Source organism: Gadus chalcogrammus, chromosome 18 (genome assembly GCF_026213295.1).
Source record: "Gadus chalcogrammus isolate NIFS_2021 chromosome 18, NIFS_Gcha_1.0, whole genome shotgun sequence".
Taxonomy (NCBI): domain Eukaryota; kingdom Metazoa; phylum Chordata; class Actinopteri; order Gadiformes; family Gadidae; genus Gadus; species Gadus chalcogrammus.
Window position 1 is genome coordinate 2403475 of NC_079429.1, and position 25989 is coordinate 2429463.

General features: G+C 47.5%; 5 protein-coding genes across 5 annotated transcripts in view; 2 read left to right on the forward strand and 3 right to left on the reverse strand.

The window, feature by feature from the left end:
* Window positions 1-773: 773 nt before the first annotated feature.
* tmem101 (transmembrane protein 101) lies at window positions 774-5386 on the forward strand. Its single transcript, XM_056577801.1, has 4 exons — window positions 774-963; window positions 1752-1932; window positions 2394-2540; window positions 4285-5386. The coding sequence occupies exons 1-4, from the start codon at window positions 833-835 to the stop codon at window positions 4591-4593; spliced, it is 768 nt and encodes a 255-aa protein (XP_056433776.1). The 5' UTR covers window positions 774-832; the 3' UTR covers window positions 4594-5386.
* Window positions 4974-8738, reverse strand: LOC130371915 (phospholipase A2 inhibitor). The gene is made up of 2 exons (XM_056577789.1): window positions 6901-8738; window positions 4974-6643 (listed from the first exon to the last, which is right to left on the reverse strand). The coding sequence occupies exons 1-2, from the start codon at window positions 7453-7455 to the stop codon at window positions 5870-5872; spliced, it is 1329 nt and encodes a 442-aa protein (XP_056433764.1). The 5' UTR covers window positions 7456-8738; the 3' UTR covers window positions 4974-5869.
* Window positions 8739-8860: 122 nt separating this feature from the next.
* lsm12b (LSM12 homolog b) lies at window positions 8861-15252 on the reverse strand. Its single transcript, XM_056577806.1, has 6 exons — window positions 15053-15252; window positions 13528-13683; window positions 11967-12100; window positions 11500-11609; window positions 9848-9974; window positions 8861-9499 (listed from the first exon to the last, which is right to left on the reverse strand). The coding sequence occupies exons 2-6, from the start codon at window positions 13652-13654 to the stop codon at window positions 9407-9409; spliced, it is 591 nt and encodes a 196-aa protein (XP_056433781.1). The 5' UTR covers window positions 13655-13683; window positions 15053-15252; the 3' UTR covers window positions 8861-9406.
* g6pc3 (glucose-6-phosphatase catalytic subunit 3) lies at window positions 13935-16858 on the forward strand. Its single transcript, XM_056577799.1, has 6 exons — window positions 13935-14300; window positions 14611-14717; window positions 14840-14930; window positions 15014-15132; window positions 15226-15367; window positions 15779-16858. The coding sequence occupies exons 1-6, from the start codon at window positions 14083-14085 to the stop codon at window positions 16119-16121; spliced, it is 1020 nt and encodes a 339-aa protein (XP_056433774.1). The 5' UTR covers window positions 13935-14082; the 3' UTR covers window positions 16122-16858.
* A 2877-nt stretch (window positions 16859-19735) lies between these two features.
* Window positions 19736-25989, reverse strand: part of tanc2b (tetratricopeptide repeat, ankyrin repeat and coiled-coil containing 2b) — a 109110-nt gene continuing 102856 nt past the window's right edge. The window contains 5 exon segments of the mRNA XM_056577589.1: window positions 19736-21372; window positions 21375-22039; window positions 22471-22571; window positions 23335-23481; window positions 24766-24857. Of these exon segments, the coding sequence (XP_056433564.1) occupies window positions 19844-21372; window positions 21375-22039; window positions 22471-22571; window positions 23335-23481; window positions 24766-24857 (2534 nt within the window). The 3' untranslated portion in view covers window positions 19736-19843.

A 25989-nucleotide genomic window follows, 5' to 3' on the forward strand; every position in this document is an offset into this window, starting at 1 on the left:
ACTTCTGAAATAAAAAACACCTCCCTTCCCAACCTCTAGTAACTACTTAAAATGTAGCACTTATTTTATGAATTATGTGTACTTGATGTATGTGCATGATTCTCGCATTTTTTTGGGTTGTGTCTTCATGGTTGAATGCATTTATTGTAAGAAAAGTGCTTAATTAATTAAATGAAATAAGATCTGGCCCTCTCACCTAACTCTACCCAAACCCTGATCCTTAAACCTTAACTAACCCTAAGACTACACCCTTACCCTAAAAACTATCCCTCAGAAAAAACAAAAAAAAAGTTAACGTCAGAAATGTCCCCAAACCCATGCCTACGATGCTAACAATTATATTCTATGTTCTTAATGCAGTTAATATATGCTGCATTTATGCTCATTTTTCGTATCTCAACACGTTGCAGACAGGGGATTGTTTTCCTTCGAGTTAATAAAGATGAACCCATGAAAATAACAATATCTAACAGTTTATTCCAAGGTTGTAAGCCTTATCCTTGTTGAGTAGATGACATGTCACACTATGTCCACGATAAGGCAGCATTGCACTTGTTTCCAGACTTTAGCGGTCGGTCGTGAGGGCGCTCAGAAGGTTGTGCCCTCCGGTGGCGACCGACTGGGGCTTGCCAGGCAATGGACTCCTCAGCCAATGGCAAGACGCTATTCTAAAAACACGTCGCTTTTCAAAATAAAAGTTCAACGAAGACACCCGTTAAGCGGTCTCGATTGAATCCGCGGTCAAAGGCCCGGTGAGCTTTTACTTTGGCACCGATGAAGTTGAACGCGGAAATAGAGTTGGATCTGTACTGCGCTGTGCGATACGTGAACCATGGCAGCTCCAAGTAGAAAACAAGTGCTTAAATTTCTATGTCAATTTGGGGCGTTTATATTAACCCGGTTCGGGTTCTGGAACTGCTTCAGTATGTTAATGCTCTTTGCCGAGCGGGCTGATGCGAAAAGGTACGTTCATGCATGTATGGCAAATTTCAGAACTGTTGGGTCGGAGGAATGAATCGGCTCAGAGTTACATTTCAACTCTCATATCTCATACTCATAAACTATTCAACTTGAAAATGGATTACTATAATTGCCAAAATAATTCGCTAAGTCGGTGCTCATTGATTTACTATACGTAGATCTACGCAATACAGGTGTTTGACTTGGAACAACTGAGACTACATCTCTCCAGACACATGGAAACGTTTCAACTGCACAGACTTTGTATAGTTTCCATAGTCTGTAATTATGTAGAACCGCCCTCTATAATCTTTGTGTTGGAGTTATCCTCTGCAGGCTTTCGTTTTAACATAAGTGTGTGTGTTTGTGTGCGTGTGTGTGTGCGTGCGTGTAGTTGTGTGTGTGTGTGTGTGCGTGCGTGTAGTTGCGTGTGTGTGTGTGCGCGCGTGTGAGTGTGTGTGTGTGTGTGTGTGTGTGTGTGTGTGTGTGTGTGTGTGTGTGTGTGTGTGTGTGTGTGTGTGTGTGTGTGTGTGTGTGTGTGTGTGTGTGTGTGTATAGAGGGCGGGGGTCAGAAACCTTTCTGACACTTGTGTTGCACATGCCCAGAACAGCTACTGGGCAATAAGTAACTCAATGCTGTTCTTCCTACATGTAGCCTATAAAACACTGATATTACCATTGTTGAAGGGAAACCGTTGTTTCCTTGATCATTGTGACACTCATTTACATCCAACAAGGCTGACCCTAAAGAGACCTAACCCGGCTGTTCGATCCCTCCACCCCTCCGTTAGAAAGCCTGACATCCAGGTGCCGTACCTGTACGTGGACATGGGGGCGGCGGTGCTCTGTGCCAGCTTCATGTCCTTCGGGGTGAAGCGGAGGTGGTTCGCCCTGGCCGCCGCCATGCAGCTGGCCGTCAGCACCTATGCGTCTTACATCGGAGAGCAGGTGCACTACGGCGACTGGCTCAAGGTAGGCAGCCGGACATATCGGTAGAGAAATCATCCGAAACGCTTGTTACTGCGCTACAGGCCCTTAGGCTGTGAACTGTTACCTGCCTGCGCGCCGCTTGAGTTGATTAGGTTTTATTTGTGTTAGTAGTGTGTAGTGTATATGTGTGTGTGAACTTTAAGATGTTGTCAGTACTGCCTCTTTATAATAAGCTTGGCAAAGCTCTGGTTTATATCACAATAATACTACTACTACTACTACTACTACTGCTTCTACTTGCTCTTCTGGTTACTGTTCTTCAAGCAAACAAATAGCAGTCTAAAGAGAATATATTAAAGGATTAAATAATAACTATTATGATTTAAATCATATTGACATTTCAACACCACCGTCACACCCATGTGGTAGTGCCTTCTGTCGTCGATCCCACATGGCGATGGTCCCGCTGTGGTTGAACCCGGTCTGCGTTTCCCTCCCTGAAGGTACGGATGTACTCCAGATCCCTGGCCATCGTCGGGGGCTTCCTGGTCCTGGCGAGTGGTGCGGGGGAGGTGTACCGGCAGAAGCACCGCACGCGGTCCCTGCAGTCCACGGGACAGGTCTTCATCGGGGTCTACCTCATCTGTATGGTGAGTGTGTCTTGGGGGGATGTTCTACAGGGGCGAAGTGGTCCGTCAGAGTGGGCTTTGGGTGAATTAATAACTCTGTTTGGGGGTTTTCAAGGCAAGGCTAGAAAGGGAGACATGAAGTTGATATTAGATTAAAGGTTGGGTAGGGAATTCTCTTTTTTGGCCATTTTTGCAAAATTACTTGAAATCCTTATCATAACCCACTTACAGCCACTGAGTTAGAAGTAGCCTACTGACATGACAATTAAACAAGTCAATCATCTGTGGAACGGGCAGGGCTCGAAAAACTCCAGCCAAAGATTTCCAGACCCACCGAGTGGCATTGGACAGTAAGTACGTCAATCAAACGGTCGCACTGCACTCCCCCTCACCTGCTACCCGCGCGTGAACCCTTCGTGCACGTACTCAAAGCTCGTGACCCAGAGCAAGCTTCTGTTTGTTGTTATCCTGCGGTACCTACTGGAGCTAGCTAACTAGCTAATGGCTCGCTCTCGCGCATCTGTGTTCACTCGTGCATGATTGCGCGTCCATGTACTTGGAATGGGTGGAGTCAGAGTCAGCGTTGAAGGAGAGGGGGTAGGACCATTTGAGTTGTTTACCTTTCAAAATCTGCTGGCGTTTCGCAAATCCCATACCCAACCTTTAATACGTACAATTGTATCAGCACCAGGAAAAGCTAACTCTGGCAGCAACACAATGCAAATCCTCTTTAACAGAGTACTCTCAGTGGTCACCTGACCTACACCGGCAAATGAATGCAAATACCAGCCAATCAAGCAGAAGACTCTTTACAATGAGTTCACTGTACTCCAATGGGGTACCAAAGAATGTTTGCAACACCTTTATGAATCCGCGACACAAATAATCCAGGCTGCTCCAGGCACGAAGTGGGTTTATACCAATCATAAGAATGTTAGACTTAATGGTGTAGCTACCAAGTATTAGAAATGGGCACCTCATTGTTTCCATTTGGTAGTTCTCTCGCAGTATTAGAACAGTGAACCAATAGTGTACAAAGTGGTTCTGTACACAGGATTAGATCGTTGTTCCTAAAAGTATTCGTAGTCTGAGAATTTTGTTGATTCAGGTAGACAAAAGATCCATCAGATGAAAACTGGGGTCATTGTAATATGATAGACTTACATCTGGGATACCACTTTAAAAATAAACCTCACCTACAGAGTACAGGGCCCTCGTACGATTCTGACCTAGATGGAATAATTGCGCTGTGTGCATGTCCTCTCCCCTTCCTCCATGATTAACCGCAGAACCTAATTGAAACCACAGAGTAATGGGCTGTCACACTTCTAACTATCGCGCATAAGGATCTGCAAATGTAATGAGTGGGATCATGATTTACAATGATTGATGCAGTATGAGATATAATAATGTATAGATGGAGTGAACAAGGATGTTTTCTACATAACCTAAGGATCCCATTGCGGCAGTCGAACCTTCCACACGCCACCCAAACGGCTTTGCTGGGATCCTCCGACACACTAGTCACAGGTCAATGAAGAAATCCGTTAATTGTAGAGTTTGAGAGATTTGCAAGGCGTTCCATACTGACATTTCAGAGCCGTCATTCTCGTGTGTGTGTGTGTGTGTGTGTCCAATCGGATTTGCGGAAACCAGCGTCCACCGCACACACACTCAACAATCGTTCATATTAACGAGTAGTGCTCCCAAATACTTATCATCGAAGTGTGTGTGCGTGACCGCAGTGCTCCTCCTCCGCCACCAGGTGTACTCGCTCCAGCACAGCAAGGAGGACCGGCAGGTCTTCCTGAGCCACATCCCGGGCGGCGAGGTGACCCTGATGCTGATGGTGCTGCTCTTCGGAGTGCTGGCCCTGGCCTTCCTCTCGGGCTGGTACATCCGGCTGGCGGCGCAGGTCCTGGCCACTGTCCTGCCCCTCGTCATCCTCTTCATCGACGGCAACATGGGCTACTGGCACCACACGCGCAAGGTGGAGTTCTGGAACCAGATGAAGCTGATCGGCCACAACGTGGGGATCTTTGGCGCCGTGCTCATCCTGGCCACCGACGGATGAGTCGACCTTTCCTCTGGTTGTTTAGGGGGATGGTGTTCTTTTTGCCGCGATGACAGCCCGACAGAGACACGCGAAGAACCTGCTCACGGGATGGGGTGGAACTGTTTGCTTTTTTGTTTTGTGAGGCCGTCCGTCTTTAAGCTCGAGCTACCCTTCTGTCGACGGTCAATAAGAATTCACACACACACACACACACACACACACACACACACACACACACACACACACACACACACACACACACACACACACACACACACACACACTCACTAGCATTTGCAGCGTGGCGGTGTTGGGTTGCTTGCAGTGTACGCCACAGTCTCTTGCCTGTTGCTGTTCCAAGGAACCAAAAATTGTCCATCCTCATTTTTTTATGGGATTTATTTATTTGAATTTTATAAGTTATAAAGTCACGTTTACAGTAGGTCTTTTTTTACGGTCGTACTCTGAGTCCTGATGAAATGAGCTTTAACGATGTTATGATAACTTACTGTTATGGTGTTGGATTGGGACCACAGAGGGAAAGGTTTAAATCCATGTGGGGAATTTTCTATGAAAGAGGAAGGCTGCAGTACAAAACCATATAGCATTGAACTGTATTGTGTTGCTTTTGTAAATGTCATTGTAAACATGTTTCTCATGAATGTATCTTTCATTCAATTTAATAAACTTGCCCAGCTTTTGTAATATGTGGTTGCATTTTCTTTTTAAAATATCATGAAACTTTTTCTAGCAGCTGCTCGGCTACAATAATGTACTGTATCATGTACGGTAAGGCGAAAATCTCTAGAAGGAAAATAAACGGGTCAGTTAAAATTAAACGGTATGGAAATGCAATAGGATTGAAAAATTAGGTGAGTTGACCACTAATAGTCTGTGGAAGTATGGAACAAATGTAAGATGACAACACGGTTCAGAAGCCCTGCTCAAATACAACACAAAAGTCATAACATAACATGGATTATTTGGTTAAAGGAGAAAGAGATTAATGTTATATTAATGGAAATTTTTCATATGCAACAAATGCTTAATTATGAAAACATTTTCTCAATAACCGAGCTCAGATCCCCCAAAAATCAAATCCCAGCCACACCATGGACCCTAATCACCTTGCGGGTTCTAAACACTCGCTGGGTAGGGGAACTGAACGCATAATTCCACATTCAGTTACCGCTTAGAACCCAGATGGTTGCTAGGTGAATAAATCCCATCATCTGACCCCCTGACAATCAGTCCCCCTCTCTGCAGTCCCTTTCCACCTCCTCCAAGACGCACTTCACTTCTCCAGTGCTTGTGCATCACTCTCACTCACAGACTGCTTGCTACTGCTGTTGCGCTTGGCCTTGACCAGGGCGCAGATGACACCCATCACCACGGTGATGGTGATGACCAGGACCGCGGACGTCTCGGCCACGCACAGCTGGCTGTCCATGAGGGCCAGGGAGGCCCCTGCCAACGGGCCCGGGCCCTCACACACGATCTCCTTGTAGTCCTCCACCTTCAGATAGCGTACGTGCTGGATCTTGCTGAAGACGCGGTGCAACTCGCAGTCGCACGTCCAGGGGTTGAGGGCCAGCTGGAGGTAGGTGGTGGAGGAGGCGCGCAGCCCCAGGAACACTCGGAAGTGGACGTGCTCCAGCCGGTTGCCCCTCAGCCCCAGTAGGTTGAGGCTGCGCAGCGGGGCCAGCGCCTCGCTCTCGATCAGGGAGATGTTGTTGTGGCCGAGGTGCAGCACCTCCAGCCTCTGCTGCCGGGTGAGCAGGTGGTCCTCCAGGGCGTCCAGCTTGTTCCCCTCCAGGTTGAGGTACCGGAGGTGGCCCAGGGCGTTCAACAGCCCGGCATCCATGGTCTGGAGGGCGTTGTGGCTGAGGTCCAGCTTCCTGAGGTTCTCGAGCTTGTCCATGGCTGGGGGGGACAGGTGCGTCAGGAGGTTGTGGCGCAGACGCAGCTCCAAGAGGGAGCCCAGGCTCTGGGAGAAGTCCCCGGGGAGCTGTTGCAGTCGGTTGAAACTCAGGTCCAGGATCTCCAGAAATTGCAGGGATGATAGAGACTGAAAATGGCGACACACACACGTTACGTAACACGCAAATACATGACTTCATAAACATCGGCTTGTGGTTGGAGTTGACGTGCAGATCGGCATGTAGGTCAAGGATTGCTTAGGATAAATTAGGAAAAAAGTAAAAGAATGTGCTTAATACTGCTGTACACATTAGAGCTTTGTGTAGAGGGCTACTTGAAAATCTAGGTTATTCATTTTTAATTGAATTTCCCATCTTTTTTTTGATGTATTTGTATTTATTTTACCTGGGGTTCCAATGTTTCGATGCTGTTGTTGGACAGCAGGAGGATTCTGAGTGACCACAGTCCGATGAAAGCGTTGCTCTGTACCTCCGTCAGCCGGTTTCTGCTGAAGTCCAGCAGCCACGTCCCCTCTGGGACATCCTGGGCGATGCGGGTCAGCTCTCTTGACTGGCAGTCAACCAGATCAGAGGAGTGGAAGCAGCGGCAGCGATCAGGACACGACGTGGAGCCCAAGATGGAGATGAAAAGCAGGGGCAGTAGCTTAACCGCTGCACACAACATCGCGTTTATGCCGAATGTTTTTTTTTTTTTTTTAACGAAAATACTATGTTCAGGGCTGGTAGAAAAAATGACAGCAAACCATCGCTGCACTGTGTTCAGGTAGAATATAGGTTGATGTTTTGTTCCAGATAAATAGTTGATTCCGACGAGAAGAGAAGGTTGCTCTCTCTCGGGAAATGTTCGGGGAGAGACGAGGGAATATTTCTGATAAAGAGGGATTAAAGGCTTAACCAAATCATCACAAAGCATCAGTAAATCCCGGAAACCAGCCATCATGTCCAGTCTGGAGCGGTGCCAACATAAAGATTTACATCAGTTTCTGCCTGATGTAGCAAATAAATATAAACTTTTTCCATGAAAGGATCTCCCATTGCACAAACGTTTCTTCCATCAAACTATAACATGGCGCAACATCAAGTGACAAATAGATGGCTCGATCGTCAACTTGAATCGGAATCACCTCGGCTCTTCTGCAGCCTAAAAGATTGTCAGTTGAACGTGATTGTAAGCACATTTTCAAACTTTTCATGATGCACATCAATACATCTTAGTATGAAGGGATCCATAAAGTATGTAAGGGGCGTATAGGGCAGCAGGCCTAGTTGGCAGAACTGTATGCAAGCAATATTATCAACTGCACGCAAGCAATTTGTGCAGCTGGTGATTATGGGCAATAGAATTGTGCACTGACTGACCCCAAATCCTTCCAATTATGTTACCAAAAGGACAATCCTACAATCTTTATTTTGAGGACATCCAGTTAAATTGAGGCCCAAGCAGGGGTTACTTCAAATAAACCACTAACAAGTTGAAGCTATGATAACATGCTTCTAAACTTAATACTGAAGTGTTCTTTTGTTCCAAGTTTTTGGCAAAATACTGCCTGGACACGTCACCCACAAGCAGGGCTGCCAGGTTTTCAGAAAACCTTGGAGGGAGATTTGAGCAGCACATTTGTTTGGGGCCCATTCGGGGTTGCTGAAGATATGACTTTACCCACATCCATAGGTTTAGAATTTGTACCGGTTGTCCACGAAAGCCACATGCCTTTGACCGAAAACATGTTTGATGTTTAAAAAATATTGAAAAGTATGGATTCCTACAATTTGGGGAGACGTGGGAAGGAAGGAATGTAGTCAGATACAACCTCCGATCACGTCCTGTTGGATGTTTTGCTGGTGCGTTTTGCCTCCCCCTCGTCTCATAATTTCTATGAACACAGCTCAGTGTGTGAACAGCTATTGATTACCAACTCTGGAGACCAGGGTTCAAGTCCTTTTTTGTTTTAACGTTGCTGTGGTCTGCACAGAGGTACCGAGGCTGGGACATATTGAACTAGAATATGTAAGATTTTGTATATTTGTTTTAGGATTTCTGTGTTTGTATCTAATCTGCCTGACAGTGGTCTGAGCTCAGTGTGCTCTGCTCTGTCTGGGATCAGATTTCAAAGAGCTCAGGACGGTTCTGACCGATCCTTTGGGGCGCCAGGCAAGATTATGTACGAGCTTTTTCAAAAAGTTAGAGCAAAAGGGAAATAGCGAGAAATAGTAGTGGCCTGAGAGCGTGTGAAGAGCGTCGTCTCGCTCAATGCATGAGTTGAAAGCTCGGGCCCAAACACGTACGGAGAAACGGAGACACTCGAGTTCGTTGAAAAAGTTGTTAAAATTACAGTATTACAGTCAGAATTTTTGTTACTTTTATTTTAGAAAATGTCCTTTTAAAGTGTGGCGTTTCAAGTCACATTTTGTTTAAAATACAGAAAATACAGACACTTGTAGAACATGGATACAGCAAAAAGGAAACGATGACAGAAAATAAAGCTAACAAGCCTTTCTGACTGCGCTAGTTTTCTCTTTGTGAAGAAATGGAATTGAAGGCAAAGGTAGGAGGGAGCAAAAGAAAGGCTTTTCGGGACATGTAGGAAGGAAGAGAGGAGGTAGGGGGGCAGAATGAGACAAGTTAGTTAAGGAAACTATGCTTTATGGTTCATGTTTAAATTATTCTTTATAAAGTCTAATTTAATTTTTTTATCTTTCCTCTTTCTTTTTTGTCTTTTTCTCGTTTTTTTTTTTTTTCCTTTTAAATGGTATTTTGATCTTCGGGACCGAAAGGCCCTCAGCTCTCCTCCTCTTTCGTCTCAATAACGAGGGCGAGGACTGCAGGGCCGCACCGGTGTCAGCCGCCAGACGGCCCGCCACGCCTTCCCTGGCCGACTCTCGCCGTCGACTCAAGAGGATAAAGTAGAGTCCTTCTGTGTTTGCTGTGCTTGTGAACGTTGCATGGACTTCTGACTTTCCACGTCTCTAAAATGTTTCTCGACCTACGCGGGGGGAGACACAGAACACGCACACAAGTCAGAAATTGGACAACTGCTAAGACACGGATAAAACTTTTTTTTTTCCATTAGGGATTCTTAAAATATTAGGAAACTTTTGCAGAATTTCGAACAACCTGTAATTTGTGGCTGTACTGGAAAAATGTTCACACTTACTACCAATAGCTTCGGATTGGCTATTGCAGAGTTGACTACGTTTATGCAGCACTACAACATTTTGTAGTTAGTCAAATATTGATTTTGGATACACCTGGATTGCACCAAGCCTCGCTCTGCAGTCACTTTAAGCCTGGGCTTCATGACTCAATGTGGATAGAAATCTATGGCACTTACTATTTTGCGTACATGACTTAAAGCGCTTCCCTCTTTGCCTTTGCAGTTGTCGACCTGGTAAGGCGGCGAGATTACGACGTCGTCCATCACAATTATGTTCTTCTCCTGCCATTTACAGTCTTTGATGCTGCAAAGGAAAGGACAGAGAAGGATAAGTTCCCCAGTGGACAACTATGGGTTTGGTCTTGCGTGACCTGTGCTGTTGATGGATAAGAATATAAACTATTACCGTATAGAAAATATGCTATTTAAATACGAGAATACAATTCCTAACACATTAAAAAGGAACATGTAGACTCTTAAGGCTGCCATGCGAGGTCGTAGGGAGGACATGAAAATTAGGGCATTTATATGAATATGGTTGGGTAACAGCCAAATAAATAAACATTGTCAAGTTGCTATACAAGTTTGACAGCATTCCCATAGTGTTTATATTGTACTTCAACGCACACAATAGTGTTTCTTGATGCAACTTGTCGTCTACTTCCTCATCAAGACATCTATAGAAAAGTATCATGAACAAACTGCAACATCTACAGTACCCCATTCTTTTATAAAGACAAGTTTCCCTTTGAACTAGAAGGCAAATCCGCTTTTGTAGTCGCATAGGTCAAGCACTTTCCTTCTCCCTTTTTCTGTCCCTCAAAAATGTCTACACTTCACTTTCCTAGCACTGTGTGCGTGTGTGTTAAACAACCTCCTCACCAATCTAACCCTACCTGTTTATATACTCATGTACATAGTTCGCCAACCTCTTGGCAGGTGGTTAAGGGTATAGATAATAAGCACACATTCTATGGCAGCCTCAAGTTCTGAGGCAGCCTGTCAATTTGCTGAGAATATATTTTTTTTTTAAAAGGAATATATCTTTGTTGCATACAGGGCATGGGTTAACCTGTCAATTGTAAATGCTTGGCACTTGTTACTATAAACATCCTTTTTGTACCAGAAGCCATATATTGTTGTTTCTCTTTCTTCTGAGAAATCTATTTATTTGTAGTCACTTATAGGATAGAAGAATCTACTTGCCTATTCGGTTTGTGAACTTTGTCAAACCATGAAGTCTAGGTTCATGAGATAGAAGCTACATTTGAACGTTTTGTGCGAAGGATGAGTGAATGGTTAACATTTGGACTCTCACAGAGTCCGTGGGGAAAAATTGAGCCATCTTCTGTTCACTAAAGTTGTATCAGGCTATGTATCAAATGAAATAATCAACGGGAATTATTATGCTAAGGAGCATGCATTAGGTATTTGCAATATAGCCCAAACTAAACCAATTCCATGTTACATTATTTTACACATTACTCCAGTAATTAAGTCAACAATGTTCGGTGGATTTCTTAGTTTTCAGCTCTGAACAAACTAAAAGAGCTTAGGGGGAGCCAAGTGATGCTGCCATAAAATTGCTCTGCGCGGTCGAGATGGAGCTAGCGTGCTAGCAAGCCAACATTCTTGCTCCAAGTCCCCCCTCCCCGACTCCGGCACACGCCACTGGTTCTATTAATAATGTTTGCAGGTCAATCCCTGACTGTGGGGTCAAAACAAGTTTGGCTAACTCAAAGGGCTATGGTTCTGATGGATAAAAAAGGTTATGGCTGCTTTGTGCTGCGATGCTCCTCTTGAGGCGAGGCGTCTCCAGTAATGCTTACGTTTTGTGAATGGTCTGGAATAGCTGCTGGCCCTCGACAGAAACCCCAGCACTGATTGCATAGGCTTGGGAAAGCTTATCCTCCTTTTCTGTCCGTGCCCGGTTGGCCAGCTGTGGGAAGATTAACAAAAAATAAATACAGCAATTCGTTTTTTATGTGAAATAATTAGGAGTTGGTTTAATTGTAGACTTCACAGTTATATTAACATAAACATAGTGTTTCCCCAATTTATCCAAACAATATGTTAGCCCATTTGCATTTCCAGCCCCCTGTTCTGTTTGTAAAAGACTGCCAATGATTTACAATTCCCAATAAACGAAAGTCCCGGATATCCGTGTACAATTAAAATGTTGTCTAGTGTGTAAGGCAGCCATCACTTTGCACTGCAGCTCTACCCTGCACCCAGCCATTGGGTATTGAACCCCCTAAATAAAGTTACCAAAGTCAATGACAGATGAAGGACATACCTTGCTAACATTCAGTGATGCTAGTGGAGGAGGAGTCTCAGTGCGGTCGTTTATGATATCCACATCCGAAACATAGGCTAAGTTGATCAGGATGACGTCATTGAGGTTTGCCTTTCCGCTGGAGGAAGCACATTCTGGGGAACACTCAAGTTAAGGCACCAAACTACTACAACTTGGCATCATGGTTCAGTGTTGTAATGTAACAGGAGTTGTTTCATACATGAAGAATCAAGTTTCATAATTGAAATGTGATAAACGCAAGGCTTGGCAATTAAACACCACTGTTACAAATGGGAACTGTCAAATCTATACCATTAAAAGACACTATAAGGAGAGATATGTCCGGGGAAGTGACTTAACCTGAGATAGCTAACTAAATGCTTAAAGAAACAACTAGCATAAACTAAATCCCTTTAAAACAGAGAAAATTGCCAGAATACATGTCAGCATGATTACATATTAAAATAAACCCAAGGTTAATTTCATGTCAAGGGTGACAAGTCAAAATGCACATTTAAATAAAAGCCTAAATGGACTGACCTCTCGCATAGTAGGAAAGTAAAGGTAAGAATCGCAAAGAAAATGTGTCAACGTCAGACTAGTTAGGAATGAATTTCTCCTAAATCCATTTTTACATAAAGTTAATATTAACCAAATGGTTGGAGAATTCACCAAGGCCTATAGCAACAAAATATATATATATATATTCCATTACCTAGTGCTCCGATTATCTAGAAATTAATTCAGCCGGTTGACTACTGTAAGCGTAAAGTGTGCGTCTCTCTTGGCCATTTAATGTTGAAGTGAGCAACACACCCATGTATAACGAGGTGTAATGCAGTGGGGTGACTCGAACATCCCTACCACCATTTAACCAACACGTTTCAGGTGGTTTCACAATTGATATCGCATTACACCGTTACGCATGTCGGGAACCATTATTAAACGGAGGAAATGAGAAGGGCAGCACGGATAAGAAGGACAGCGGGGATAAGGCAGCAGCTCTTAGCGGCGGCTGACCGGTCACAGCGGCTAGCTCACTTTGTTAGCATGCTACCAGCTACCCACTGGTGGTCAGCAGTCGTGAATAGTCGTGTGCCATTAGATGTAACCCAAAACACGAGCATTACATCCCAGCATTGTGTGACACTAATTACAGCACCGACACGGCCGTGTTTTAACGTCTAAACGAGCTGGGATGAGCAGCTTTCGTTAACTAGGATCGGGCTGTGCTCCACAGCCATGATGCCGTGCGAGAGACCGCTGCCAGATAGTGATCCGTGTGTTACATTGCCTACAGCCACAACACGGCACCGCAGCACAGCGGTGCTTCCATCAAAAAATAGCCCGAGATATGTAGATCAATAATTCGGACAGTTGACCGGCGAAAAAAATAAAGAAATACGTGAATCGTAACAGTTAAAACCGACAAAGATGGTCCTCTCTGCTAGCATCCATTGCGCCTGCGCGGATCACTATTTGACATATTTTCGGTTACCCTAAAGGCCCGTGCAGCGCGCGAGGCCGACGGAGGCTCCACAGCTCGGGAAAGAAAGGATACTCAGAGTCAACATCTTGGACTGGTAGTCGAACGCGACCACCTCTCCTTGCAGACGTTGGCCCAAGCAGGTGAGGCAAGAGACATGGCTCCCGACGCTGAAATACTCCCCCGGTCCAGGAGCCGCCATCTTCTCCGCCAGGAAACCGGAGCGCCTACCTTACGTAAAGACGACGCGGTGACGTCGTGTTCAGCCCACTCGACGCTTAGGGCGTGTCGAGTCGGCTTCCCCCCCTTCACCCATTCATTATTCAATATCGAAATATGTGGATGTTGTTTTTTAATTCATGGCCGGTGTATTGTGATCTGTACACAAAACCGTCCGAAGGCATATTCTGTATAAACTATCCGTTGCATTACAAAATGTATGTATTGTTTGCATTGTCCCTCTGGCGAATATATTTAAATAATCTTACTCTGGCGCCCCCTGGAGGAACTATAGAAAATATATCTGCTCGTTGGGGCCGCAAGGCAACGACCATTAGTTTTTCTGAAACATAGCATCCCATTATACAGTGGATTGAGGCCGAGCCAGGTCCACAAAAGAGTGCACATAAGATGGAAGCTGTGCACACCCATGGCGTCTGGGTGGCTGACAGCCTCCAGCAGAAGACGATGAGCCAGGAGAAGCTATGGCTGATCATCACGCATATGGGCGACCCCAAAGCAGCCTTTCTGCTGATCTTCCCGCTGACATACTTCATCCACAGGCGAACTGGGACCACCGTGCTGTGGGTGGCGGCGGTCTCAGAGTGGCTGAACTTGGTGTTCAAATGGTGAGTCGGATCTACACCTCGTGAGGGGGAAACTAATCGTTCAGAAAATATATTGTTGATAATGTAGCATTGTCATTGAAATAATAGTATCCTTTTTAAGGATACTATATGCTTATGCATGATTTTAGCACCAAAGGTACAATTAAAACAATACAAAATACGATAAACTTGAGTAATTATGACATCTGTATATCAATATTGGTCCGTCCGTGTTTACGCTCCTCCAGAAACCAAGGCCAGAATACAAGGCGTCAGAAGCGCAGACATATGTCAAATTAAATAAACTAAACGTAATATTTGTTATTTGCAGGTTTCTCTTTGGAGAAAGACCATACTGGTGGATAGGTGAATCCCGTTTATTCGTTAACAACCACCCCCAAGTTATTCAATTCGCCTCCACTTGTGAAACCGGCCCCGGTAAGAATGGTTCCTATGGTCTATAATATAGTTCAGCACCAGTCCATAACATGTGGTCAAATAGACCATCTATTTGTTGCAATTTAAAATGATAATGGTGCATGTTTTGCTTTATAATCTAGGCAGTCCCTCGGGTCATGCTATGGTGACTGCAGCAGTGTGGTGGGTGATCGTGTCAGCGGTGGGCTCCTCTCTGTACTCCCGCACCCGAAGGTGCGTCTCTGGTCAAAACGTGTACCACGCATGCGCATGTTGTCTTTAATGTTCCACTAATACTTATTTTTGTCCGTCTTTAGTGTTATCTGGACAGCACTTCCATACCTTCTTTATATTACCTTGCTCGTTGCTGTCGGACTGTCACGCATCTTCATCCTCGCCCATTTCCCTCATCAAGTTGTCGCTGGATCAATTACAGGTCGGTTTGTGAATGCAGTTTAATTCTACTTTGGACTTACCGATGACACTACAGATCTAGCCGCAATTCAACTTTTGTGTCGTCACTCACCAGGTTTTATTTTGGGGGTCATTTTGAACCCTCGGGCTCCTGAACAGCGACCCCTGCTTTTTTATGTTGGTTCCAGCCTCGGTCTGCTCCTCACTGCTCTGCTGATGAAAATTGGACTGGAAGAGCTGGGATTCGACCTCTCATGGCGAGTACTTCCTGCATCCACAATAAATAAATATTAAAACGTATTAACTGTAAGCTTAAAAATAGCAAAAGAACGCAGGATCAATTAAATTGAGCAACTATGGGGTAATCTTAAATGCTACGCATTCCTTTATTTTTTGTATATTCTGATATATTTGAGGTAAATATTAAAAACGAGCCAAACACCGGCCCTTACTAAGCACTTATTGGTTAGCCTTAGATAACTCCCCCTCACCTGTTATAACCTGGTTATCCGGTCACTTGCCTTTTACAGGGGATGAAAATAACCTGAAAGCATCTTTTAAAGGCCGGGTTTGCTCTGCTTTAAAGGTTACATTTTCCGCTTCTTTCCAAGCCATATCACATTGTGAAAAATATATATTTTTCTCTCTCCGTTTATATAATGTCACAGGTCCATTACTTTGGCCAAGAAGTGGTGCGCGCATTCGGAATGGGTCCGGTTGGACTCCGCCCCGTTTTCCTCTCTGACGCGGGACTGCGGTGCCATCCTGGGCCTGGGACTCTCCCAGTACTGGAAGCCCGGGGGGTGGCCTCTTCCCTGGGCATCCCGAGCACTGTGTCTGGCCCTGTCCTCCATGGGGTTGTACCACATCAACCGCTTCCCACTCCCCGTTCAGCCGCTGCCGCTGTTCTACGGACTCTTCCTGCTGAAGTTCCTCCTGGTGCCTCAGGTGGTGATGGTGGTGGTGCCTGCCGGGGTTCACCTGCTCACGAGCAAAATGAAGAGGGACTGAAATGTGAAGAGCAAGGGGATGTGTGCCGCTGCTAGCAGCTATAGCAACAACTCTGGCGTTAAACCTCCTTGAGAGGATGCTTTAGTCTCGAGCTGTTTGAGCTGTTCCTTTTTCTCATCTTTTTTTTTGAACCACAAATGTGATATTGGATTCATGTTATTCAATTATGCAAATGTTTGCGTCTGTGTTGGAGGTCTATTATGTTGGTTCACGGGTTTCAATAATGCAAAACTCTACTTTGGTGTTCAAAGATTATTATGCGATGGTTTACTGGTTTCATTTCCTTCAATGACGCTAATCTTTTCTTTGGTGTTCAAAGACTGCTAAATGTTGTGTTTAACAGGCGCAAATGTCATTTCGTGTTTAGCCTTAAAGGGACTTCATTCATTTCAGCCAAGCATGGGAAAGGAAAATGCCTATGCACAAGTGTGTGTGTGTGTGTTCTACACAAGTCAAAATGTAAATAACTGACATGCAGGGTGTGACAGTTGGTAAGCATTTATAAATGTTTCTTTTTGTTCCAGTACATACTGTGTGTTGACTGTACAGATTACAATCATTTATCATGAGATAAAAACACATTCTTTTTATTGTTTTTAGTCATACTTTTGTATCGTTTAATCACAGCGATCTGAAAGCTCACATTTACACACAAATAGAACTCTGCTCAGCAAGCGAATACATTAAATTAAAATAAATGACTCTGGAGTTTTGCCGTCGTCTGGCACAGTTGAAGAAAATGATTCAGGGAGAGTTTCCTTATTTTATTCCCAAATCCAGACAGTATATATCGCACACTCACACACCAGAATCAGGACACTGCTTTACATATTTCTGCTGGAGCTCATGGAAAGAATCGAACATGCATTGGACTATTTACATCAAACTAATATACATCCACATGTTGAAACCATACGCCCCCCAAAAGTTCTTCTGTTCAAATTAAGTATTATACAGTCGCACCTTTTCCTCCGGTCTGATCTGTCGGACATCTCTCTCTCACATGGCAGAACACGCTATTGAGGGAAGAAACGTTATGAGGCAGACCCGAATGAAATAACTAGTGGGCAGCCATTCAAAATCTTTTCTATTTTCTATATGATCAACAAAAAAGAAAACCTGCATTCATCTGTGAGTGACATCCAACCAAAACAGCCTCAATCCTCAATAACCAAACTAAATATAAATATATAGCAGATGTGACCAGATTTAATTAATTTGGTTGCATTGACAGCACAAATATAAAAAATATCAGCACAGTGGCAGATATTTGCTTTGTGCATGAAACCAGTTGATTAAAAATGGCTTTCCTGTTTCCGGCAGATGAATTAGCCCAGTGGTGGATTATCTGAGCATAATGTTGAAGCGTAACCTCGATCCTACCCAGTGGAGACATTCATACAGCAGATATAATGTATGCTAAGAAAGTCTGTACAAGATTCTCATTGAAAAGTTCCTGCTCTCCCATCCCGTCACTTGGCATTATGAAACATAGTCGTGCCTAGGCCCGCTCAGTGAGCAGTCAGGGAGTCCACGTATAGACCAACCAGGCACTCTTCCCCCCCACATCAGAACAGTAAATTAAATACATAAAGTGCACCCTCAGTTTTAGAACATCCCAGGCGTTTTAGTGCAGAAATGGCAGAACAATAAAGGTGTAGTATGGGTAAATGGAAAGAAAAGGCATCCGATAATGCAGAAGAAAAAAATGTCCCAACGGATTCGGGCGCACACAATGTGTGTGCTTGTATCAGTGTTGTTTAGAAGCCTTGCGTTTCTCCACATCCCGTCAAGCGGTTCCCACGCATGTTCCGTTCTCGCTCGCAGGAGCAGGAGCTCACAGAGGCGCAACACGATCGAAAGTAGTTTACGACACTCATCGGCTATGAGCACCGGTACATTTGCTATTTTATCATTGAGTCTGTATAGTAAAGGAAAAAACAGAATCCCTCTAAACAAAAATCAAACAACAAATCAATGTATTGCACGAATGGCCTATTATAGTGTTGAATACAGTACACTGTCTTTTGAGAATTTAGCAAAACTATTTTTCTATGAGCTTGTACAAAACTACCGCCCTAGGCGTCTTCACAAGCAAACAGTGAAGCGAGAATTCCAAAGTGGTTTATTGATTTCGAGCCGGTCCCGCTGCCTGGGCCAAGACGATGCCACGAGACAGCCGCCATGGCGGTTAGTTGAAGTTCACACTAAGGCATAGGATGAGGTCTGTTATAATACAGCGACACACACACACACACACACACGCACACGCGTGCGAGCGCGCACCCACGCAACTGAAGATATACAGTGGAGCCTCAACAAACTGAACCTCAAACATCTGACCTGGTAAGATTGTAGAAAAAGAAAACAAAATGGGTAAGGAGGGGGCTGTCCATAAAGTACGACCACTTCTGGCCACCAAAGTCCGTTTGCGTTGTTGTGTGCAGTAGTTTAGGTGTATCTTTGTTAATACATGCAAGAGAAGCATTTTAACATCAACAATACCGTAGCCCGAATCTAGCCCAAACCCGTTCATGCACAGTTCTTCTGTATCGGCGGGCTGAGCGTTTGGTGGACGGCACGGCGTCACTATGTGTTTTGTGTGTGGATCTCTAATGTTTCAGGTCAGTTCTGTGGAGCTCCACCCCACAGGAGCTCGGTCCGCAGGGCAGGGCTATCTACAGCGTGGGAGCGGAACTATTGTTGACTTGAACTTTCTCGCGATGCGTGACGACAAAAGAAGAGGTTGGAAACATAATGGAGGTAATTCTTGTCTTTTTGAAGTTGGCCAATGTCCCCCCCCCTCCCCCTCCCCCCCTGGTAGCGTTTCCCAGCGTGACTAGTGAAGGGACACGAAGGCATGGTTCTCAACAGAATACAATTCAAAAACGCAAACTAGGTTTGGTTCGTATCTCTATGTACAATATATAACTTAATAATAAATATTGTCATTTATTTTCCATTAAGTACTGAGTTGTCAAGTTGTTTTTGTCATCTTTTTCTGCGGTAATGTACAGTATTGAACATATAATATTGTATTACATAGATTAGTGCCTACTTGTGACCTCTGGCTTCTTCGAGCACACGCTGTGAAAGAACAGAAGATGGGTACGTAGTTCCACGAGTACGATGACCGGGTCCGACCCGCTGTTCTGTCCCCCTCTCGGATCTCACACCAACCGCGCCCTCCCCACCCCCCCCTGGGGAGGGAGGTGGGGGGGGGGGCATTGTGCCACACTTCCTCCCGGAAGTGCACGTGTCTTTTGATTGAGCGTGAGATCGGAGAGAAGGGACCACCATCCTTGGTAACCCTAGAGAGCTTCTGTGCAGAGCAGGATGATGAATCGATGGCGTGTTGTGGTTGTCGTGAGGATATATCTGAAGTGTGTCGCTTCCCGGTGCGGGCCCCTACTGACCGCTGTTCCCCCCGTCCCCCCACTCTCTCTCTCTCCGTGCGGGAGATCAGAAGCCCACACTGCTCTATTTACTCTATTTCTAGTATACTCTTTTGAGTTCAAGTCGTGAGTTCTTTTCGGACGAGTCGCATACGCCGAGTTCAGCAGCCACGCCCTCCCTCTCCCTCTCTTTCTCCCCCTCCCTCTCCCCCTCTCTCCCTCTCCCTCTCTCCCTCTCTTTTGCTCGCGATCCTCTCACTCCCGTCCGGGCGTCCGTCCGCTCCGACCCGCACCGGCGACACACACACACACACGCACACGAGGCCGTCACACGTTGGACTCCACAAAGGGTCTCTTTGGTTTGATGGGGGAGCTGGGGCCCTGGGTCCGGGAGTCCCGGGAGAGCTGGCGGTACATGTTGTCCTGGTAGGCCTGCGCCACGGGCAGCGTCCGGGCCACCTTGACGTCCGGGTAGGTGGGCACCTGGCTCACGCGCTCCAGGATGTCCCCGCCGCTGCCGCCGCCGCCGCCGCCGCCGCCACGCGACCCGTTGGCCAGCTTGCCCAGCGAGGACGGCTGCGACTGGGAGTAGTAGTCTTCCTCCAGCAGGTGGCCGTTCTGGGCGTTGTTGGTCTTGTTGTAGTAGGCGATGTTGCCCAGCGAGGTGGGCGGGCTGTAGGTGGAGCCCTGCTGCACCAGCTGGCCGGGCGAGGTGGGGCTGATGGCCGAGTCCATGGACGTCATGGCCCAGGGCCGGGAGGGCTGGTGCAGGTACTGCTGCTGTTGCTGCTGCGTGCGCGCCGTCTTGTCGATGATGCCCATGAAGGGCGTGTTACGGGAGCGCGTGGCCTCGCCCGGGTACAGCCCCCCCCCGCCGCCCTGCGAGGGCGAGATGGGCGAGATGTCGTCGCAGCCGCGCTCGTACGTGGCCTGCAGGGAGATCTCCATGCCCTGGATGGACGAGGACGGCCGGAAGCCCGGCGCCAGGTTGCAGGTGGAGCCGGCGGCGATGTTGTTGCTGGACGGGGAGAAGCGCAGGCCCACGCTCTGGGAGTGGATGAGGGGCCGGGGCGTGGGCACGTGCGGCTTGATCTCCGCCGTGTTGGCGCTGACCGGCCGCCGCGCCATGTGCGCCATCTCCGGGGACTCCAGCTGGCACTGGGGCATGGCGTTGGCGCGCTCCAGCACGTGCTCCGACACGGGGTAGTAGGCGGCCGACTGGCTGCGGCTGATCTGCGGCGTGGGGCCGTAGCGGGCGGCCCCGGGACCCCCGCTGCTGGCGCGGTAGGCAGAGGAGGGGCGCTGGGGCGGCTCTTCCTTCAACAGGTTGGGCTCCATGACCCCTCCTCGGCCCCCGTGCTGACAGAGGGCCCCGGCGCTCAGGCTGGCCTGCACCTGCGCCATGGGCCGCCCGTCCAGGGAGGGCTGGTACATCAGCCGGCTCTCCATCTCCCCGCCGCCGCCGCCGCCGCCGCCGCCGCCGCCGCCGCCGCCGCCCGGGTAGCGGCTGCCCATGCTGTGGCCCATCTGGCCCACGTAGCCGCTGTTGGGCTGGCTGGTGCGCACGATCTGGGCGATGGAGGGCTGCAGGCGCAGGCCCTGCGCCTGGTGGTGCTGGGAGGACAGCGAGGGCTGCGAGCTGAGCTGGAAGGAGCGCTGGCTGGCCAGCTTGGACAGCGGCGACTTGGGCCGGCCGGGCGGCTGCTGCTCCGTCTGGTAGCGCACGGGGGAGCCCGACTGCGAGCGGTACAGGCACACGCCCTCGGCCGGCGGGCTCACCCGGTACTGGGCCGAGCGGCGCAGCGGCGAGGGGGGCGGGCTCTGGTGCTCCATGCCCTGGCCGCCGCCGCCCCCAGCGGCGGGCTGTAGCGGTAGGACGCCAGGTGCACCGGGGAGGTGTGCGGCGGGCTGTGGCGGTAGTGGGAGTTGTGGTGCGTGGGCGAGAGGGAGGGCGAGGCGGACTGGTAGGTGCAGTGGGTGGGCGAGGACATGGAGGAGGCGGTGGGGTGGTACTCGTACGGCTGCCCCATGGGGGACACCCCGGACAGGTAGGCGTGGTCGGGGTGCGTGGGGGACAGCGGCGGGCTGTGGATGATGGGCAGGCTGGAGCAGGTGTTGGAGTGGGAGTCGGGCGGAGGCAGGCCCAGGGACATGGCCTCCAGCTCCTGCTCCAGGTAGTCGTCGTCCTCAAACAGGTCCTGCACGGGCTCCATGTCCTCCAGCCGGGGCTCCGGCGGGGGGGGCAGGGGCATGGACAGGGAGAGGCACTCCTCGTCCCCCAGCTCCTCGGGGGGGGGCGTGGGGGGAGGGGAGGGGGGAGGCTCCAGCTCCAGGAGCTGCTGTTGCTGCTGCAGCTGGAGCTGGAGCTGCAGCTGCAGCTGTGGCTGCCCGCCCATCTCCTCCTCCTCCTGGTCGAACTGCCGACACTCCTCCTCCACCCGCTGCAGCAGCCTCTGGATCTCCCGGTTGTTGGGGCAGTGCCTCATGGCTTCGTTGAGGTCGTCGAGAGCTTCAGGGAACTGTCTGCAACGACCAGATCGATTGTCGGTGTTAACACGCCTTTTAAAACATTCGGAGCACAACAACGGGTCTGGGGCGATCGATGCTGCGCTTACGGTCTCTCCTGGCGTCACTACGACATCCGTTACTTGTAGCATTCGCCAGAAGGACTTTGTTTCGATGTGCCCAAGAGTATTTAGCGAGGGCGCGCCCGCCAATTACGTAAACAATAGCAGTGGTCATTTGGTTCTCGTGATGAGATGTTTACAATGTAGAGTAATAGTCAGCTGACTCGTCTAAGTGTTATTGCTATTGTTAAGGAATGTGTTACGACGGCAGAATCTGTGCGTCATGGTGATTCGGACAAATCACATTGCATCATAGCGGTGTCGTCCAGACCGAGAGCTTATTTATGAATGACGAAACACTACCAAAGAGCCGAACCCCCCCGTTACCTGCTGCTCCGCTTGGCGCGGGCCCGGGCGTAGTACGCCTCGTACGACTTGGGCTTCAGCTCCAGCGCCTTGGTCGCAAATTCCTCCGCCATCCCAAAGTCCTGAGGAAAGGGACGAAAACTTGTGTTAGGGTGGTCGCTGCCAACAACCATCCGGAGGGATCACCAGGACCACCGAGGGGAGCTGGGGTTGGCTGAAGAAAATACAAAGTCACACTCCACTTCCAGTCCCTTTTGAGACACTTGGCTGGGCTCCGTTGGCCCACAAGAGAGCCCGAAGCAAGAGCCCGTCAGGTGGGGGTGGGCTTGAGATTTCATTGGGCGGATTTGAGTAAAAGGGGGGAATGGGCACTTCGATGGACCAATGGCTGGCTGCGACCACGGAACGAGGGAGGGAGCAGACGCCGGTAAAGGTTGACGCATTTAAAAGGGGTAGTCCAAGGATGGTCAAACCGGGGTTTGGCCAAGATTGATATCGTCCGAGCTTTGAGCGTGTATCCTTGCGGTCCACTAGGCCCAGGTTTGCGTTCTTTCTTCTTAAGGCTCAGATGCTAAAATAAACCCCATAAGTTAACATCACCAAAGCCTGACGACAGTGAACGGTCACCATGGGTTCAAAGGTCACTTATACATGGCGTGATAGCCCACGGTGTGACTCAATCGATATAAGGTCGCGGGGAGACGAAGCTCTGTTCGTTTGTATATTTTATTTACATGACCATATTTTTGTTTTATGTTAAAAAATTAAAATCAAAGAACCAGTTCTTCTTGTTTTGGGGAACCAGTTCTTGTCGTTCACGTTCGGGATTCGTTCGTTGTGAACGAATCGGTCGCGACCGACTCATCATCCCCAGTGGTAACTCACGTTCATTTTCCGGCGACATCGGGACAGGTTGAGGAAGAGAGACACTTTGAGTTCCCTGAAGGCCTTGAGGTCCTCGCTGAAGCCCTCACGGGGGAACTTCTTGAGGGCGTACTGGTAGCGCTGAGCTGCCTCCTTCACCTTCCCCTTCTGCTGGGAGCACACAGAGAGGCGCTCAGAGCACGAGAACACATCGTCCAACACGTGTTCACAGCACTTACACAGACACACAGGCCTTATGGGGCCTTTTTATAGTTAATAGTTAGTTAATATTTAGATATAGTTTATAGTTAAGGGGGATTAGAGTTAGTTCAAATTAGCAGTGTATCAGTGTATTATAATTAGATTGCAATTAGGTGGACTACAATATATATATATATATATATATATATATATATATATATATATATATATTAGAGCTGAAGGTTAAACGCGTTATTAACGGCGTTAACGCAAACCAATTTTAACGGCGTTAAACAATTTATCGCGCGATTAACGAAATTGTTTTATTTAAAAAAAATAAAAATATATATATATTGTTTTTTGTCTCAAAACATAGAAGCAGTAGCAGTAGTATTTGTTCAAAGCAGTCGTTTAATTGCACTATAGGCTCTTTTTTTGTATCGTCCTGTTTTGATCAGTATATGCCAATGTTGTTATCAATAAAAAATCATTTGCACAAGGCAAGCCGATGCACTTCACCATGTTGATAAGATAATTAAAATGAGAAGAATTATGGGACAAAAAAATCAAGGGATATATAGCATAGAAAAATAATTTGCGATTAATCGCGATTAATCGTGAGTTAACTATGACATTAATGCTGATTAATCACGATTAAATATTTTAATCGCTTGACAGCTCTAATATATATATATAGATGTGTTTGCGGATCAACAAACAAATTGCGGGCTGCTTCCACGATCATGGAGCAGAACAACTGGGATTCCTCCCATACTTGGAAATATTCATTTGAAGACATTAGCTTGCAAGCAATGTGTGCTGGAGCTAGAAATATTATTACGCATTATTTGACTCGCAGGGAAGAGCCACTGGGAGGCGCTGTTGTGGAATGAGGAGTGAACTGGATTTGTGTTACGTGAATATTGTGCATATTTTGTTGGTGGAAAGGGTAGAGGGTCTCCAAAAGAAAATGAAAGAAAGAAAGGTGGAGTTAAATAAAAGAAGTACAAAAGAAAGAAAGAAAAGTTGAAAAAGAGAGACAAAATGATTGGAAGGAAACAAAAAGTAAAGAATGAAAGAAAAGTGGAAAAGAAAGACAACATTTTTTGAGGAATAAAGAAAGAAAGACAGAGAGAAAGAAAAAAGAAATAGATAAACAAAGACAGAGAAAGAGAAATAAAGAAGGGGGAGGGGGTGATGTGTGAGGGGAGGAGCTGCAGAGTGCGCCTCCCTCCCTCCCGGGGCTCGGACCTTGTAGAAGGCGTCTCCCTCCTCCACCAGCTTGCTGAGCAGGATGATCATGATGTCGGGCTTGGAGGTGGCCATGGCCCACGTGGCCGGACCTGGGGCACAGCGAGAAAGACAAGAAGGGGGGGAGGACAGCAGGGTCACAAAACCTGAGGAGAGGGCGACGGGAGGATGAACGGAAGGAGAGGAGAGAGGAAGGAAGTCGCTGTACACACCACCACCACCACGACAACAACAACAACAACAACAACAACAACAACAGCAACATCAACAGCAACGACGACAACAATGACAATAACAACAGCTACATTACAAACAGCAAACCAAAATGGGGGAATGTAGGGAGACAGACAGCCAGTCCGTAGGAGAGGAGGTGAGGGGGGGGTTACACCCTTCTAGTACCACATCCCTACAATAATAACGATCACCAGGGCGACGCGGTCAGGCACGAGTTCTGCAGGTTAACAGAAGGTGTGGTCACGGTTCTCGGGATTCGACCCCAGACAGCAGCACTCCAGTGTAGGTTAGGGCCAATAAAGTATAACGGACGATTAGATGCAAACTACATCTCCTGACACCCTATACCCACGCTATCATACTGGGAGGTTGCCACCGGACACTGTTAACGCAGTTCTGGGCATGAACCCGGTGCAGAAGAGCAGGGGAATTATTAAGATACTTGTGATTCTGGTCTTCGGTCCGACACAAGGTAACATGAAATGAGTCCTCATGCTCAATCTGATTATCCTTGAAAACCTCTAAGGTAGTAGAAAAAAGGACAAAATGTTTAAAGGTCCTATGACATGCCACCAGGTGTTGGCTGATTAGCCGTTACAAGCCGTTTTGGCTTGTAACGGCTTGTAATGACATCACAGGTGGGCACGCCCACCTGTGATGTCATAAGGGACAGATTTCCAAAACGGCTTGTAACGGCTAATCAGCCAACACCTGGAGGCATGTCATGGGACCTTTAAGCAGTTAAAAAGTAAATGTCTGGGTTTTCTATGTCGCTGGTTAGACACGCACAACACACCATAGATACGGTACGGACCGGCTTTCGCACGGGGAGACACGGGGACAGGGGGGGGGGGGCAGCTACAGGAAGTAGGAAGTAGGAGGGGGGGGGGGGGGGGGTGAGGGTGTGTGGGCAGGCAAGAGGGTTACACAACAGGACTCCTCTTAAGACAAACAGGGTGTGGGGGTGTGTTGGGGTGACACACGGAGAGA

Bases quoted from the DNA above. Each gene is read 5' to 3' on its own strand.
- lsm12b (XM_056577806.1), bottom strand. From the start codon at position 13,654: ATGGCGGCTCCTGGACCGGGGGAGTATTTCAGCGTCGGGAGCCATGTC. The intron at 12,101-13,527 runs GTATCCTTTCTT...AGTGTTCCCCAG, and splicing joins GTCCAAGATGTTGACTCTGA to AATGTGCTTCCTCCAGCGGA. The intron at 9,500-9,847 runs GTAAGTGCCATA...CCCCCCGCGTAG, and splicing joins TAAGTCATGTACGCAAAATA to GTCGAGAAACATTTTAGAGA.
- g6pc3 (XM_056577799.1), top strand. From the start codon at position 14,083: ATGGAAGCTGTGCACACCCATGGCGTCTGGGTGGCTGACAGCCTCCAG. The intron at 14,718-14,839 runs GTAAGAATGGTT...TTTATAATCTAG, and splicing joins CACTTGTGAAACCGGCCCCG to GCAGTCCCTCGGGTCATGCT. The intron at 15,368-15,778 runs GCGAGTACTTCC...ATAATGTCACAG, and splicing joins CTGGGATTCGACCTCTCATG to GTCCATTACTTTGGCCAAGA.
- tmem101 (XM_056577801.1), top strand. From the start codon at position 833: ATGGCAGCTCCAAGTAGAAAACAAGTGCTTAAATTTCTATGTCAATTT. The intron at 964-1,751 runs GTACGTTCATGC...CCCCTCCGTTAG, and splicing joins GAGCGGGCTGATGCGAAAAG to AAAGCCTGACATCCAGGTGC. The intron at 2,541-4,284 runs GTGAGTGTGTCT...CTCCGCCACCAG, and splicing joins GGGTCTACCTCATCTGTATG to GTGTACTCGCTCCAGCACAG.
- LOC130371915 (XM_056577789.1), bottom strand. From the start codon at position 7,455: ATGATGGCTGGTTTCCGGGATTTACTGATGCTTTGTGATGATTTGGTT. The intron at 6,644-6,900 runs GTAAAATAAATA...CGCCATTTTCAG, and splicing joins TCGAAACATTGGAACCCCAG to TCTCTATCATCCCTGCAATT.